Consider the following 16385-nt stretch of genomic DNA (forward strand, 5'->3'; position numbering starts at 1 on the left):
CAGCTAAACAAACGATTTACTTACCTGTTCTCTTTGTATTCCTCCTAGTCTTCCTGGTCCTCCCGAATCGTCCTGTCTTCCAGTCCTTCCAAGTCTGTGTCATCCTCTGTCAGCTGTATCTGGTGTGTGCTGTCCATCCTCGTGTATTCCTGTTACCCAGCCACGGAGGAAAAGACCCCAACATCATTCCTGATCCTCCTGGCTATCCTTCATGTGCTCCTTGTTGTCATTTAATAAACACCCTAACGTTTCCTTACCTCTGTCTCCTGTCCGCTTCATAACAGAAGCCCGGACCTTTAACGACGACAACATGAGCACCCCCGATCACCTTCAAGAGCTGGTGGACCAGTTGAAGCGGATTCTACAGCCACCAGCTCCACTTTCCAACGCACCACCAGCACCGAGCACTTCCGCCTCCACAGTTTCTTCTTCGGCCCTTCCTTCCAGTCCCATGGCCCGACCAGCGCCCTACTCAGGCGGAGCGGGGGAGTGCAATGGTTTTCTGTTACAATGTTCCCTCATATTCGAAATGCAACCTTCTCTATATCCCACAGATAAGTCGAAGATCGCCTACATCGTATCTCTACTCTCTGGACCTGCACTTAAATGGGCTGAGACGATCTGGAACCAAGCCGGGCCGGTCATGAATTCCATCACTACCTTCACGGAGTATTTCAAAGAGGTGTTTGGACGTTCTGATGGGGAAGTAGCCGCTGGAGAGCAGCTGTATCATCTAAAGCAAGGTACTCTATCTACACAGGAATATGCTCTCCGGTTTCGCACTCTAGCAGCTGCAAGTGGATGGAATGAGAGATCGTTGTTGACCACGTACCGGCTCGGCTTGGAACCCACGCTCCGAATCCAACTGGCCACATTAGATGATACAATGGGTCTGGAGAGATTCATCCAACATTCTCTCCGATGTTCCGATCGTCTCCGTTCCTATCAACAGGACACCATCACCCCCTCGTCTGCACTCCTCCAATCGCCTGAGTCAACAGCCTCTCCAGAACCAGAACCCATGATAATAGAGTCTGGAAGACTGACATCAGCGGAACGACAGAGGAGGCTGACCCGGGGTCTGTGTCTATACTGCGGTGTCAGTGGACACACCCGTATGGAGTGTCCCCTTCGTCCCATTCGGACTTCAGTGAGTGTATTCAGTACGAATATTGAACAATGTAAACCACTTACTACCACCGTACAAATAACTACTGCCTCTATTTCTCTCCTTGTCACAGCCCTCATCGACTCCGGGTCAGCAGGGAACTTCATCTCCCAATCCCTCTGTCGTCAACTCCACCTCCGTACTGAGGCGTCCTCGCATATATACCAGATACAACCGATAACCCAGTGCACTCGATCTTCGAACCGTATCCATCGACAATGCGAAGACATCCTTCTTCAAGTGGGGTTGTTACATCAAGAGAGGATTCAATTTCTGGTTCTGGAGGGTGCAAATATGGACATCATTCTAGGGCGCCCGTGGCTGGTGAAGCACGATCCCATCATCTCTTGGGGCACAGGAGAGATAAAGAAATGGGGATCTGGATGTACACCTGCCTGTTTTCCAAATCTCCCTCTTCAAGGTCGGAACCCCATTTCTTTGTTTGCAACATCGGTCGAGAGCCCTCCTGAGAAGCAGTCTATCCACATTCCTAAGGAGTACAGCTCCTTTTCATGATGTCTTCTGCCCCAAGAGAGCTTCCCAGCTACCGCCGCATCGGCCATGGGACTGCGCGATCGACCTAGTTCCAGATGCCCAGTTGCCAAGAGGTAGGATCTACCCGCTCTCGCTTCCAGAGAATCAGGCAATGGAAGATTACATAAGGGAGGCTCTGAGTCAGGGGTACATACGTCACTCAAAATCACCAGCCGCCTCAAGCTTCTTCTTTGTGGCCAAGAAGGACGGAGGGCTGCGTCCATGCATCGACTACAGGGTCCTAAATAACGGTACAGTAAAATACCGATATCCCCTTCCTCTGGTACCAGCCGCTTTGGAACAGCTCCGAGAAGCTAAAGTCTTCACTAAATTGGACCTCCGCAGCGCGTATAATCTGATAAGAATACGTGAGGGGGACCAATGGAAGACAGCATTCGTGACCCCTACTGGCCACTATGAATATGAGGTCATGCCTTACGGTCTGGTCAAACGCCCCCTCCGTATTCCAAAACTTCATTCATGAAGTCCTCCGGGAGTTTCTTCACCACTGTGTAATAGTGTACATAGATGACATCCTCATTTACTCCCGGAGTGAGGCCGAACATCGCCAACACGTTGCGGAGGTCCTACACACATTGAGAGAACATCACCTCTACCTCAAAGCGGAGAAATGCTCATTCCACCAGAAGTCGATTCATTTCTTGGGATACATCATTGACCAAACCGGTATACGTATGGATGGGAAAGAAAATTGAGGCTGTTCTATCCTGGTCAGAACCCACTTCCATTAAGGAGCTCCAGAGGTTTCTTGGGTTTGCTAACTTTTATAGACGGTTTATCAAGGACTACAGCAGGATTACATCACCTCTCACTAATCTCCTCAAGGGTAAACCCAAAGGACTGGAGTGGACCAAAGAAGCAGCCGCAGCCTTCCGCCTTCTTAAGAAGGAGTTCACAAGGGCCCCACTCCTGACTCATCCTGACCCAAATCTTCCTTTCGTGGTGGAAGTGGACGCATCCACCACCGGCGTCGGGGCAGTATTATCTCAACATCATGATACCCCCGCCCCGACTGCATCCCTGTGCCTATTTCTCTCGGAAGTTGAGCCCGGCGGAGCAGAATTACAGCATAGGAGACAGGGAGCTTCTAGCAATCAAGCTAGCCTTGGAGGAGTGGCGTCACTGGTTGGAGGGAGCCAAACATCCGTTCCAGGTGATCACAGATCACAAAAACCTCCAATACATCAAAGAGGCCAAGAGACTATGTCCACGTCAAGCCAGATGGTCACTTTCTTCTCACGTTTTGATTTCTCCATTTCCTATCGTCCAGGACCCAAGAATCTAAGAGCAGACGCTCTATGCTCGTGTAAACGAGCATCACGATCATGAAGAACTCCCAACGAAGATTCTTCCCGAACACATCTCCATTTGTCCGATCACCTGGAACGCTCCTCCAGTCGTTGCCACTCCGGAAGCCCCTGCTCCGCCGGGATGCCCTCCTCATCGGCAGTTCATACCACCTGAACACCGGGTAGATCTGATCCACTCCTTACATACCTCGCTAGGCACTGGACATCCAGGGATCAACAATACTCTCTCGCTAGTATCCCAACGATTCTGGTGGCCAAACATGGCAAGGGATGTGAGGCAATATGTTCAGGGCTGTAAGGACTGTGCCCAATCCAAGAGCCCACGTCATCTACCCGCTGGAAAGCTCCATCCCTTGCCGATTCCGAACCGTCCCTGGTCACACCTAGGAGTGGACTTTATCACTGACCTCCCTTCGTCAGAAGGTAATACCTGTATTCTAGTCATAGTAGATAGATTCTCAAAGTTTGTCAAACTAATCCCTCTGAAAGGTCTTCCCACAGCCTTTGAAACTGCCGACAATATCTTTAATCAAGTCTTCAGGTCATTTGGTATTCCAGAAGATATTGTGTCGGACAGAGGTCCACAGTTCATCTCACGTCTATGGAAAGCCTTCTTCAAGCTCCTAGGTGTGGCCGTCAGCCTCTCTTCTGGATATCATCCCCAAACCAACGGGCAGACAGAGAGGAAGATTCAGGAGGGTGGGACGGTTCCTGAGGACCTTCTGCAGTGGTCACCAGAACTCCTGGAGCCAGTATTTGGGCTGGGCAGAATATGCCCAAAATTCACTGCGGCAACCCTCCACCGGACTCACGCCATTCCAGTGCGTCCTGGGCTTCCAACCACCGCTCTTTCCCTGGGATGGCGAACCATCTGATGTCCCCGCAGTGGATCACTGGTTCCGGGAGAGCGAGAGAGTCTGGGACGAGGCTCATCAACATCTGCAGAGGGCAGTCCGTCGAAGCAAGGTAACCGCCGATAGGAGAAGGTCTGAAGAACCCAGATACACACCCGGACAAAAGGTGTGGCTATCCACCCGGGACATACGCATGCGACTGCCCTCTCGCAAGTTAAGTCCCCGATTTGTTGGTCCCTTCACCATCGTGGAACAGGTTAAACCCCCGTCACCTACAAACTACAATTACCCTCTCACTACCGTATTCACCCTACATTCCACGTATCACTCCTGAAACCCTATCACGATCCTGTTCTTTCCCTCCACAGAGCCTGACCACGAAGAGGAACCCCCTCCTCCACTGCTCCTAGAAGAAGGAGCCGTCTACGCAGTGAAGGAGATCTTGCGTTCCCGATGTCGTGGTGGCCAGTTGGAGTACCTGGTGGACTGGGAAGGGTACGGCCCCGAAGAAAGGACATGGGTTCCCAGAGCTGATATTCTCGATCCTAGTCTCATGGTGGAGTTTCATGAGAGCCACCCTGAGTTCCCAGCGCCTAGAGGCAGAGGGAGACCACCACGGCGTCGGAGGTGTCGGCCCTCAGGAGCGGGCCCTGGGGAGGGGGGTACTGTCATGGATTGGTCAGGCTCTCACGACCCCCACTCACGAAGATCACCATCACCTGACTTCTAATGAGCACACAGCTGCATCACATTCACGAGCACCAGATAAAAGCACAGCACTCCAGTCGCTCATTGTCCGGGCTCGTCTCGACGAAAGCGGACAACTGAGCGACCACTCAGCGTAGTCATCCTCAGCTAAACAAACGATTTACTTACCTGTTCTCTTTGTATTCCTCCTAGTCTTCCTGGTCCTCCCGAATCGTCCTGTCTTCCAGTCCTTCCAAGTCTGTGTCATCCTCTGTCAGCTGTATCTGGTGTGTGCTGTCCATCCTCGTGTATTCCTGTTACCCAGCCACGGAGGAAAAGACCCCAACATCATTCCTGATCCTCCTGGCTATCCTTCATGTGCTCCTTGTTGTCATTTAATAAACACCCTAACGTTTCCTTACCTCTGTCTCCTGTCCGCTTCATAACAAAGTATGTGTGTGGTGGGGTTATTGTTTAGGGGTAATTTATTTCACAATTTTGATACATTCGGCTCAATTAGAATTGCTCATTTATTTACAACCCCTCACTGTTTTGATAAAAAAAAGATATGACTCTAATTAAATTGTAAATTACATCTTCAGATTGTTATATAAGATTTTTAATTTGAAAACAATTCGACTCCTCATCGTAGCTATATTTTTTTGTAGCCCATAATGAAGCTTTAATTTCCCGAGACTTGTAACTACTTTAAATAATGATTAGCTTGTTGCAAACTAAAATGAAGTCTAGCTTCACAACACTGCTACTGTATCTGGCCTCACGCTTGAAGAGTTCTGGAGCCACTCATGTATAGCTGAAGAAGAAGAAGAAAAAAAAACATTATAAAGAGTGTTGTTGTTCTTCGACTCCGTATGCAATTTGAGGCAAGGTGATCACCACCTCAGGCAGAAAATGAAGTTTCTGTTTCTTTGTTTCTCTCTCTCCGTCCGTCGCTCTCTCAGTAGTTCCTTCTTCTGTTGCTGTCAGCTGTAGTCTCTGTATGTGTCTACCTCCATCTGTTCCCTGTCTCTCCATATCACTTCCTTTCTTTTACCTCCTGCTTTACTTTTCCCCTCTGCTGGGTTTCTCTCGCGCTCCTTCTTTTAATGTGTTGCGGTGCGGTAATCGCTGAGAGCTGTGTCATTGCACTCAGCAGCTCTTTTATGATTCCTCTCACTTGCGCTTTTCCTTGTTCTTCGATCGGCTCGTGACAGTAAACTCTAAGTGACTTGACGTGGCTTCCAACCGGGATTTCTCTGGAGACTTGTTACATAAGGCAATCTGTTAAGGGCTGGGCAATTTATAAATATATATATTTAGAAAACTGATGACATGACATGATAAAAGGTATCTTTTCCATGTTAATCAGGCGCCACTGACATGTAACCACAGTCTTATCCCTCACCATACTGTAAAACATATTTTATTAGAATGTGTAAAATATATAGACTGACAAGGTTTTTTTTTTTTTTTAAACCGCACTTTGAGGGATGTTTTTAAAAATGTATGCCCTGAAAGGTTTTTTAAGTTATCAAAATCAGAATGAGCTTAACATATCAACACAAGAACACAGAGTGACATTTAAATTCTGAAGTAATATACACTCACCGGTCACTTTATTAGGTAGACCCCCTTTTGCATTCAGAACAGCCTTAATCATTTTTGGCATAGATTTTTTTACAAGGTACTGGAAATATTCCTCAGAGATTTTGATCCATATTGACATGATAGCATCACGCAGTTGCTGCAGATTTGTTGATTCCACCACATCCCAAAAATGCTCTATTATATGGAGATCTGTTGACTGTGGAGGCCATTTAAGTACAGTGAACTCATTGTCATGTTCAAGAAAACTGTCTGAGAGGATTCAGACTTTATGACATGGCACGATATCCTGCTGGAATTAGCCATCAGAAGATGTGTACACTGTGGTCATAAAGGGATAAACATGGTCAGCAACAATACTCATGTAGGCTGTGGCGATGCTTAAACGGTACTAATGAGCCCAAAGTGTGCCAAGAAAATATCCCCCACACCATTAGACTACCACCACCAGCCTGAACTGTTGATACAAGGGAGGATGGATCCATCCTTTCATGTTGTTCACACCAAATTCTGACCCTACCATCCAAAGGTCACAGCAGAAATCGAGACAACGTTTTTCCAATTTTTTATTGTCCAATTTTGGTGAGCCTGTGCGAATTGTAGCTTCAGTTTCCTGTTCTTAGCTGACAGGAGTGACACCCGCTGTGGTCTTCTGCTGCTGTAGCCCATCTGCCTTAAGGTTGGACGTGTTGTGCATTCAGAGATGCTCTTCTGCTCCTCTGTTGTAATGAGTGGTTATTTGAGTTATTTGAGTTTGAGAATTATGTGCTTAAACACCATATACCTTTGAGTGTTTCATTAAAAAAAATCACATTTTACACATAAATACAGCTCTAATTACATTTTTCAGGTACAACATTTTTGGCGAAGAAAAAAAAAATTGGTGATTCTTGACCTCTCTCAGCATCATGACATGCATTATTTAAAAAAACTATTTCACTGTCTGTTTCAGTTACATTATTGATCTCTCTCTCTCTCTCTCTCTCTCTCTCTCTCTCTCTCTCTCTCTCTCTCTCTTTTATTCAGTTTGGAGCCGGGCTGGCAGAGGGTTGTTCAGGTGGATCTGGAGGTGGATGGCGGTGGTAGTGCAGTAGGCAGCAGGTCATTTTCCTGGGCAGTGGAATACCCAGGCATCAGGCCTGGCATGGAGGAAACAGAGACGCACATCCACCTGGCACAGAAAGACCTTGTGGGCATCGTGCCATTGGCTATGGTAAGAACAATGTCATTTCAGTGGTCTCTCAGAAAGGCAATGGGTCTCTGCAGGAATTGCTGGGTTGGAAAGATAAAAAGAGGCAGGCAGTCATGCTTTTTAGACCACTTTGATATCATGTAAAATGAACCATCCTGGTTGTCAGTTTAGCATAATTTCATGTTTTAAAAAGTAATGGTCCAATAAAAATATTTAAGACCCAAGTTACCAGAATCAAACATGGTAAAATGCTATTCTGTTCTAAGTTGAACTAGATTTTAATAATATTTTAATAATAAAATAATAGAATATTATTTTTAATTTATAATTGTATTTTTATTAATTCGAAAAGTATTACTTGTCATGTAATGTAGTGATTACTAATGATTTTCTCAACCAAACAAGAGTTTCCTTTTTTTCTTAGAGTTAGGTTTATGGTTAAACACAAAATAAGTTATTTTGTAGAAAAAAAAAAATATAGAAACCTGTAACCATTGACTTCTATTGTAGTAAAAATATACTATACAAGTCAATGGTTACAGGTTTCAAACATTTTTCTATATAACATTTTTTTTTATTTTTAACAGAAGAAAAAAAAACTCAACCTGGTTTGCAATGAGTAAATGGTGAATAATTTATGACAGAATTATTAGTTTTGGGTAAACAGTCCCTTTAAGACAGGGGTACCCAAACTCAGTCCTGGAGGTCCAGTGTCCTGCATATTTTAAGACAGGTTTGCTGAAGGAAGTTGGAGCAAAACTATGCAGGACACCCGCCCTCCAGAACCGAGTTTGCGCACCCCTGTTTTAAGACAATAACATTAATAAAACTTCATTTGTTTAAGGTTTGGTTAATTGAAAAAAAAAAAAAAAGCTTGCTTAATTCAATCCAAAACTATTGAGTTTTAGGTTCCCATTCCCATTCGGACTGCAGATACATATGTATCCTTCAAACAACAATTAAAAACCCATCTCCTCCAAGAAATTTTCTGAGCACAAACAAGTTACTTTGAATAAATAGCACTTATGTATATTGCCTCTTCTTGTTGAATCGCTGAATACCTCCTCAATTGTCAGTCGCCAATTGGACAAAAGAATCTGCTAAACGATTGAATGTAAATGTTATTGTCACGGATTGGTCAGGCTCTCACGATCCCCACTCACGAAGATCACCATCACCTGACTTCTAATGAGCACACAGCTGCATCACATTCACGAGCACCAGATAAAAGCACAGCACTCCAGTCGCTCATTGTCCGGGCTCGTCTCGACGAAAGCGGACAACTGAGCGACCACTCAGCGTAGTCATCCTCAGCTAAAACAAACGCTTTACTTACCTGTTCTCTTTGTATTCCTCCTAGTCTTCCTGGTCCACCCGAATCGTCCTGTCTTCCAGTCCTTCCAAGTCTGTGTCATCCTCTGTCAGCTGTATCTGGTGTGTGCTGTCCATCCTCGTGTATTCCTGTTACCCAGCCACGGAGGAAAAGACCCCAACATCATTCCTGATCCTCCTGGCTATCCTTCATGTGCTCCTTGTTGTCATTTAATAAACACCCTAACGTTTCCTTACCTCTGTCTCCTGTCCGCTTCATAACAGAAGCCCGGACCAATAACGACGACAACATGAGCACCCCCGATCACTTTCAAGAGCTGGTGGACCAGTTGAAGCGGATTCTACAGCCACCAGCTCCACTTTCCAACGCACCACCAGCACCGAGCACTTCCGCCTCCACAGTTTCTTCTTCGGCCCTTCCTTCCAGTCCCATGGCCCGACCAGCGCCCTACTCAGGCGGAGCGGGGGAGTGCAATGGTTTTCTGTTACAATGTTCCCTCATATTCGAAATGCAACCTTCTCTATATCCCACAGATAAGTCAAAGATCGCCTACATCGTATCACTACTCTCTGGGCCTGCACTTAAATGGGCTGAGACGATCTGGAACCAAGCCGGGCCGGTCATGAATTCCATCACTACCTTCACGGAGTATTTCAAAGAGGTGTTTGGACGTTCTGATGGGGAAGTAGCCGCTGGAGAGCAGCTGTATCATCTAAAGCAAGGTACTCTATCTACACAGGAATATGCTCTCCGGTTTCGCACTCTAGCAGCTGCAAGTGGATGGAATGAGAGATCGTTGTTGACCACGTACCGGCTCGGCTTGGAACCCACTCTCCGAATCCAGCTGGCCACATTAGATGATACTATGGGTCTGGAGAGATTCATCCAACATTCTCTCCGATGTTCCGATCGTCTCCGTTCCTATCAACAGGACACCATCACCCCCTCGTCTGCACTCCTCCAATCGCCTGAGTCAACAGCCTCTCCAGAACCAGAACCCATGATAATAGAGTCTGGAAGACTGACATCAGCGGAACGACAGAGGAGGCTGACCCGGGGTCTGTGTCTATACTGCGGTGTCAGTGGACACACCCGTATGGAGTGTCCCCTTCGTCCCATTCGGACTTCAGTGAGTGTATTCAGTACGAATATTGAACAATGTAAACCACTTACTACCACCGTACAAATAACTACTGCCTCTATTTCTCTCCTTGTCACAGCCCTCATCGACTCCGGGTCAGCAGGGAACTTCATCTCCCAATCCCTCTGTCGTCAACTCCACCTACGTACTGAGGCGTCCTCGCATATATACCAGATACAACCGATAACCCAGTGCACTCGATCTTCGACCCGTATCCATCGACAATGCGAAGACATCCTTCTTCAAGTGGGGTTGTTACATCAAGAGAGGATTCAATTTCTGGTTCTGGAGGGTGCAAATATGGACATCATTCTAGGGCGCCCGTGGCTGGTGAAGCACGATCCCATCATCTCTTGGGGCACAGGAGAGATAAAGAAATGGGGATCTGGATGTACACCTACCTGTTTTCCAAATCTCCCTCTTCAAGGTCGGAACCCCATTTCTTTGTTTACAACATCGGTCGAGAGTCCTCCTGAGAAGCAGTCTATCCACATTCCTAAGGAGTACAGCTCCTTTCATGATGTCTTCTGCCCCAAGAGAGCTTCCCAGCTACCGCCGCATCGGCCATGGGACTGCGCGATCGACCTAGTTCCAGATGCCCAGTTGCCAAGAGGTAGGATCTACCCGCTCTCGCTTCCAGAGAATCAGGCAATGGAAGATTACATAAGGGAGGCTCTGAGTCAGGGGTACATACGTCACTCAAAATCACCAGCCGCCTCAAGCTTCTTCTTTGTGGCCAAGAAGGACGGAGGGCTGCGTCCATGCATCGACTACAGGGTCCTAAATAACGGTACAGTAAAATACCGATATCCCCTTCCTCTGGTACCAGCCGCTTTGGAACAGCTCCGAGAAGCTAAAATCTTCACTAAATTGGACCTCCGCAGCGCGTATAATCTGATAAGAATACGTGAGGGGGACCAATGGAAGACAGCATTCGTGACCCCTACTGGCCACTATGAATATGAGGTCATGCCTTACGGTCTGGTCAACGCCCCCTCCGTATTCCAAAACTTCATTCATGAAGTCCTCCGGGAGTTTCTTCACCACTTTGTAATAGTGTACATAGATGACATCCTCATTTACTCCCGGAGTGAGGCCGAACATCGCCAACACGTTGCGGAGGTCCTACACACATTGAGAGAACATCACCTCTACCTCAAAGCGGAGAAATGCTCATTCCACCAGAAGTCGATTCATTTCTTGGGATACATCATTGACCAAACCGGTATACGTATGGATGGGAAGAAAATTGAGGCTGTTCTATCCTGGTCAGAACCCACTTCCATTAAGGAGCTCCAGAGGTTTCTTGGGTTTGCTAACTTTTATAGACGGTTTATCAAGGACTACAGCAGGATTACATCACCTCTCACTAATCTCCTCAAGGGTAAACCCAAAGGACTGGAGTGGACCAAAGAAGCAGCCGCAGCCTTCCGCCTTCTTAAGAAGGAGTTCACAAGGGCCCCACTCCTGACTCATCCTGACCCAAATCTTCCTTTCGTGGTGGAAGTGGACGCATCCACCACCGGCGTCGGGGCAGTATATCCCAACATCATGATACACCGCCCCGACTGCATCCCTGTGCCTATTTCTCTCGGAAGTTGAGCCCGGCGGAGCAGAATTACAGCATAGGAGACAGGGAGCTTCTAGCAATCAAGCTAGCCTTGGAGGAGTGGCGTCACTGGTTGGAGGGAGCCAAACATCCGTTCCAGGTGATCACAGATCACAAAAACCTCCAATATATCAAGAGGCCAAGAGACTATGTCCACGTCAGCCAGATGGTCACTTTTCTTCTCACGTTTTGATTTCTCCATTTCCTATCGTCCAGGACCCAAGAATCTAAGAGCAGACGCTCTCTCTCGTTTACACGAGCATCACGATCATGAAGAACTCCCAACGAAGATTCTTCCCGAACACATCTCCATTTGTCCGATCACCTGGAACGCTCCCCAGTCGTTGCCACTCCGGAAGCCCCTGCTCCGCCGGGATGCCCTCCTCATCGGCAGTTCATACCACCTGAACACCGGGTAGATCTGATCCACTCCTTACATACCTCGCTAGGCACTGGACATCCAGGGATCAACAATACTCTCTCGCTAGTATCCCAACGATTCTGGTGGCCAAACATGGCAAGGGATGTGAGGGCAATATGTTCAGGGCTGTAAGGACTGTGCCCAATCCAAGAGCCCACGTCATCTACCCGCTGGAAAGCTCCATCCCTTGCCGATTCCGAACCGTCCCTGGTCACACCTAGGAGTGGACTTTATCACTGACCTCCCCTCGTCAGAAGGTAATACCTGTATTCTAGTCATCGTAGATAGATTCTCAAAGTTTGTCAAACTAATCCCTCTGAAAGGTCTTCCCACAGCCTTTGAAACAGCCGACAATATCTTTAATCAAGTCTTCAGGTCATTTGGTATTCCAGAAGATATTGTGTCGGACAGAGGTCCACAGTTCATCTCACGTCTATGGAAAGCCTTCTTCAAGCTCCTAGGTGTGGCCGTCAGCCTCTCTTCTGGATATCATCCCCAAACCAACGGGCAGACAGAGAGGAAGATTCAGGAGGTGGGACGGTTCCTGAGGACCTTCTGCAGTGGTCACCAGAGCTCCTGGAGCCAGTATTTGGGCTGGGCAGAATATGCCCAAAATTCACTGCGGCAACCCTCCACCGGACTCACGCCATTCCAGTGCGTCCTGGGCTTCCAACCACCGCTCTTTCCCTGGGATGGCGAACCATCTGATGTCCCCGCAGTGGATCACTGGTTCCGGGAGAGCGAGAGAGTCTGGGACGAGGCTCATCAACATCTGCAGAGGGCAGTCCGTCGAAGCAAGGTAACCGCCGATAGAAGAAGGTCTGAAGAACCCAGATACACACCCGGACAAAAGGTGTGGCTATCCACCCGGGACATACGCATGCGACTGCCCTCTCGCAAGTTAAGTCCCCGATTTGTTGGTCCCTTCACCATCGTGGAACAGGTTAACCCCGTCACCTACAAACTACAATTACCCTCTCACTACCGTATTCACCCTACATTCCACGTATCACTCCTGAAACCCTATCACGATCCTGTTCTTCCCTCCACAGAGCCTGACCACGAAGAGGAACCCCCTCCTCCACTGCTCCTAGAAGAAGGAGCCGTCTACGCAGTGAAGGAGATCTTGCGTTCCCGACGTCGTGGTGGCCAGTTGGAGTACCTGGTGGACTGGGAAGGGTACGGCCCCGAAGAAAGGACATGGGTTCCCAGAGCTGATATTCTCGATCCTAGTCTCATGGTGGAGTTCATGAGAGCCACCCTGAGTTCCCAGCGCCTAGAGGCAGAGGGAGACCACCACGGCGTCGGAGGTGTCGGCCCTCAGGAGCGGGCCCTGGGGAGGGGGGTACTGTCACGGATTGGTCAGGCTCTCACGATCCCCACTCACGAAGATCACCATCACCTGACTTCTAATGAGCACACAGCTGCATCACATTCACGAGCACCAGATAAAAGCACAGCACTCCAGTCGCTCATTGTCCGGGCTCGTCTCGACGAAAGCGGACAACTGAGCGACCACTCAGCGTAGTCATCCTCAGCTAAAACAAACGCTTTACTTACCTGTTCTCTTTGTATTCCTCCTAGTCTTCCTGGTCCACCCGAATCGTCCTGTCTTCCAGTCCTTCCAAGTCTGTGTCATCCTCTGTCAGCTGTATCTGGTGTGTGCTGTCCATCCTCGTGTATTCCTGTTACCCAGCCACGGAGGAAAAGACCCCAACATCATTCCTGATCCTCCTGGCTATCCTTCATGTGCTCCTTGTTGTCATTTAATAAACACCCTAACGTTTCCTTACCTCTGTCTCCTGTCCGCTTCATAACAGTTATGTGGTCTAATTGTTTGTCTTGGCTGAATAAAAGTTACACATTTGGTTTTAAATTTAAATGAACTATATTTAAGAACTGATGTAGATGAATTATTAAATAAAATCATATAAAAATATTAAATAGCATCTTTTTTTGTTTATCTTTAGCTACTGTATACCCACCACTTCCCACCGAGCAAAACAAAGTGTAACAATCATATTTTACAACCATCTTTTATAATCATTACTAATCAGAAGTAGAAAGAAAATGTGCTTCGTGATATGTTCTCTTATTATTTTTCTCTGATTTTCTGGTGTTATTGTATTGTAATGTTGTCTTTGTGCTAAAATCGATTTCTCTTAAACAGTCCGTTTTTAGTAAGCCATTTGGTCGTAATTCTAATAATTGCAGTTACTTGTGTGCATGTGCATACACTATCAATCATTCCCTCCTTCTTGCTAATTCATGCATAGTAATTATCCATCGTAAGGAAAAATCAATGTGAAAGTGTAGGCTCCAGCTGTGATTTACACAAACATCAACTGCTCCATTAATGAGAATGACAATACACCAATTATGTTGCGATATTAGATATGTCACTTACACTCTCAGTCTCACCTAAAGGTTTAGATTGATGTAATGTATTAAAATGTGTGTTTTGTCTAAATTCATCAGATACATTTCCATCTATCTTTACACTTCTTATATTTCTGAAATCATTGATGATTTTTTGTGTTTACAATGGATAATCTTTCAGTCACTGGTTTCTTTTTGAATTTTGGCAATTCTTCTGCACCATATATGCACACATGTTAAGGCTTCATATTTCATATAATTACTAATTAATTAAATATATAGTGTCTTTTAGATTATTTTAATTTCTTTTTCTGTTGCATTTCAGTTTTTATTTCCATAGATGAAAGTATTTTTTACTATCAGATAGAAAAATACTTTTAACAGCTATTTCCCTATATACAGTATATCCACCATCTTCCTGTCCTGTTATATACACATCAGGAAACACAGAATAACTGTAGTTTAGACCAAGCTATTAGATAAATTACATAAAATTTGACATTCGTAGTATTAGATGAGGGTTAAGTGTGCAAAATTTCTTTGACGTCGCCCTCATAGATTTCCCACACCATCAGAATGTCCAGTTTAGCATGATTGATCTATGCTGATGAGAGTTCCAGATACTGTATTTCCAATAGTGAATGCAACCAGTGCTTAACAGAGAGATCATGAGGGGGTTTCCGCTTCTGTACCAACATTTTCTTTGTAGCAGTTGAAGCAGCTAACCAAAATGTACAGACCTTTGCATTTAAGAGAAATTGAGAGTTATTATTCAATAATAACAATGCAGGATCTTTAGGGACACAACTTTTTGTAACTTTAAATAAAATGTCCAGCACAGAACGCCAAAGTTTTTGCACCTTCGCATATTTCCAAATCATAAAAGGTATCTGGACACTGTGGTTCAAAGAACTTACAATAAGGATGTGGAGATAAACCTGTACATGATTTTAATATCTCATAAAACCTTAAGAAAACTATGTTAGACTTTTAAGGTTGTACATATAAAGTTAAAATCTGGTTTATTGGTTGATTTTTCATCAACTGACAGAACTATTTTTACATAGTACTAAGTGGTCCTAGTGCAAAAATGAATATACCACAGTAAATATGTTAGATATGTTAGGAGAAAATATGCAATAAAGTTGTAATTAGGAGGAAAAATTAAGGAGGGCATACAAAATGTTACATTTGGTTGAATTGAAATACTGAAATAAGAATTCATGAGTAATGAATGTAAGTGTATGTATATATATATATATATATATATATATATATATATATATATATATATATATATATATATATATATATATATATATATATATATATATATATATATATAGCCACTTTATTAGGTACACCAGATCCATTCTGCCTTGTATCAACAGTTTAAGCTGCTGGTGGTGGTGTAATGGTGTGGGGGTATTTTCTTGGCACACTTTGGGCCCATTAGTACCAGTTGAGCAACAATTTTGTTAATGGCACAGCCTACCTACTTAGTATTGTTGCTTACCATGTCCATCCTTTTTTGACCACAATGTACCAATCTTCTGATATCTTCCTCCAGCAGGATAGTGCAAATCATATCAGATTGGTTTCTTGAACATGACAATGAGTTCACTGTACTCAAATGCCTCCACAGTTACCAGATCTCAATCCAATAGAGCACCTTTGGGATGGTTAAGTGAGATATTCGCATCTTGGATGTGCTGACAAATCTGCAGCAACTGCATAATGCTATCATGTCAATATGGACTAAAATCTCGGAGGAATATTCCCAGTACCTTGTAATCTATGCCATGATCTATATTCCCAGTAATATGCCATGAAGGATTAAGGCAGATCTGAATGCAAAAAAAGAGTCCAACCCAGCACCAATAAGGTGTACCTAATAAGGTGGCCTGTGAGTGTATATACACATATTAATAAATTGCGAGACACTGCTTGTACGACTTGGGACAAAACTCCTAAATAAAATATGTAATTTTATATAAAACTATTACAAAAAAGGCCTATAGACATCAAATATTCTATAAGGGTGGCTTGAGAATACATAAAATGTAATATACAGAATGTGTTTAATTAATGGTTCATTCAACACAAGAAGCCTCATCATATTTGCATTTGT

The 16385-nt window shown here is 45.3% G+C and overlaps 1 protein-coding gene across 1 annotated transcript in view; it reads left to right on the forward strand.

The window, feature by feature from the left end:
- si:dkeyp-14d3.1 (transmembrane protein 132C) overlaps positions 1-16385 on the forward strand; it is a 556433-nt gene that overhangs the window by 353189 nt on the left and 186859 nt on the right. Inside the window, exon 4 of the mRNA XM_056463261.1 lies at positions 7206-7392. Coding sequence (XP_056319236.1) covers positions 7206-7392 — 187 coding nt within the window. The remainder of the gene's footprint in view (positions 1-7205; positions 7393-16385) is intronic.

Source organism: Danio aesculapii, chromosome 8, assembly GCF_903798145.1.
Source record: "Danio aesculapii chromosome 8, fDanAes4.1, whole genome shotgun sequence".
Taxonomy (NCBI): domain Eukaryota; kingdom Metazoa; phylum Chordata; class Actinopteri; order Cypriniformes; family Danionidae; genus Danio; species Danio aesculapii.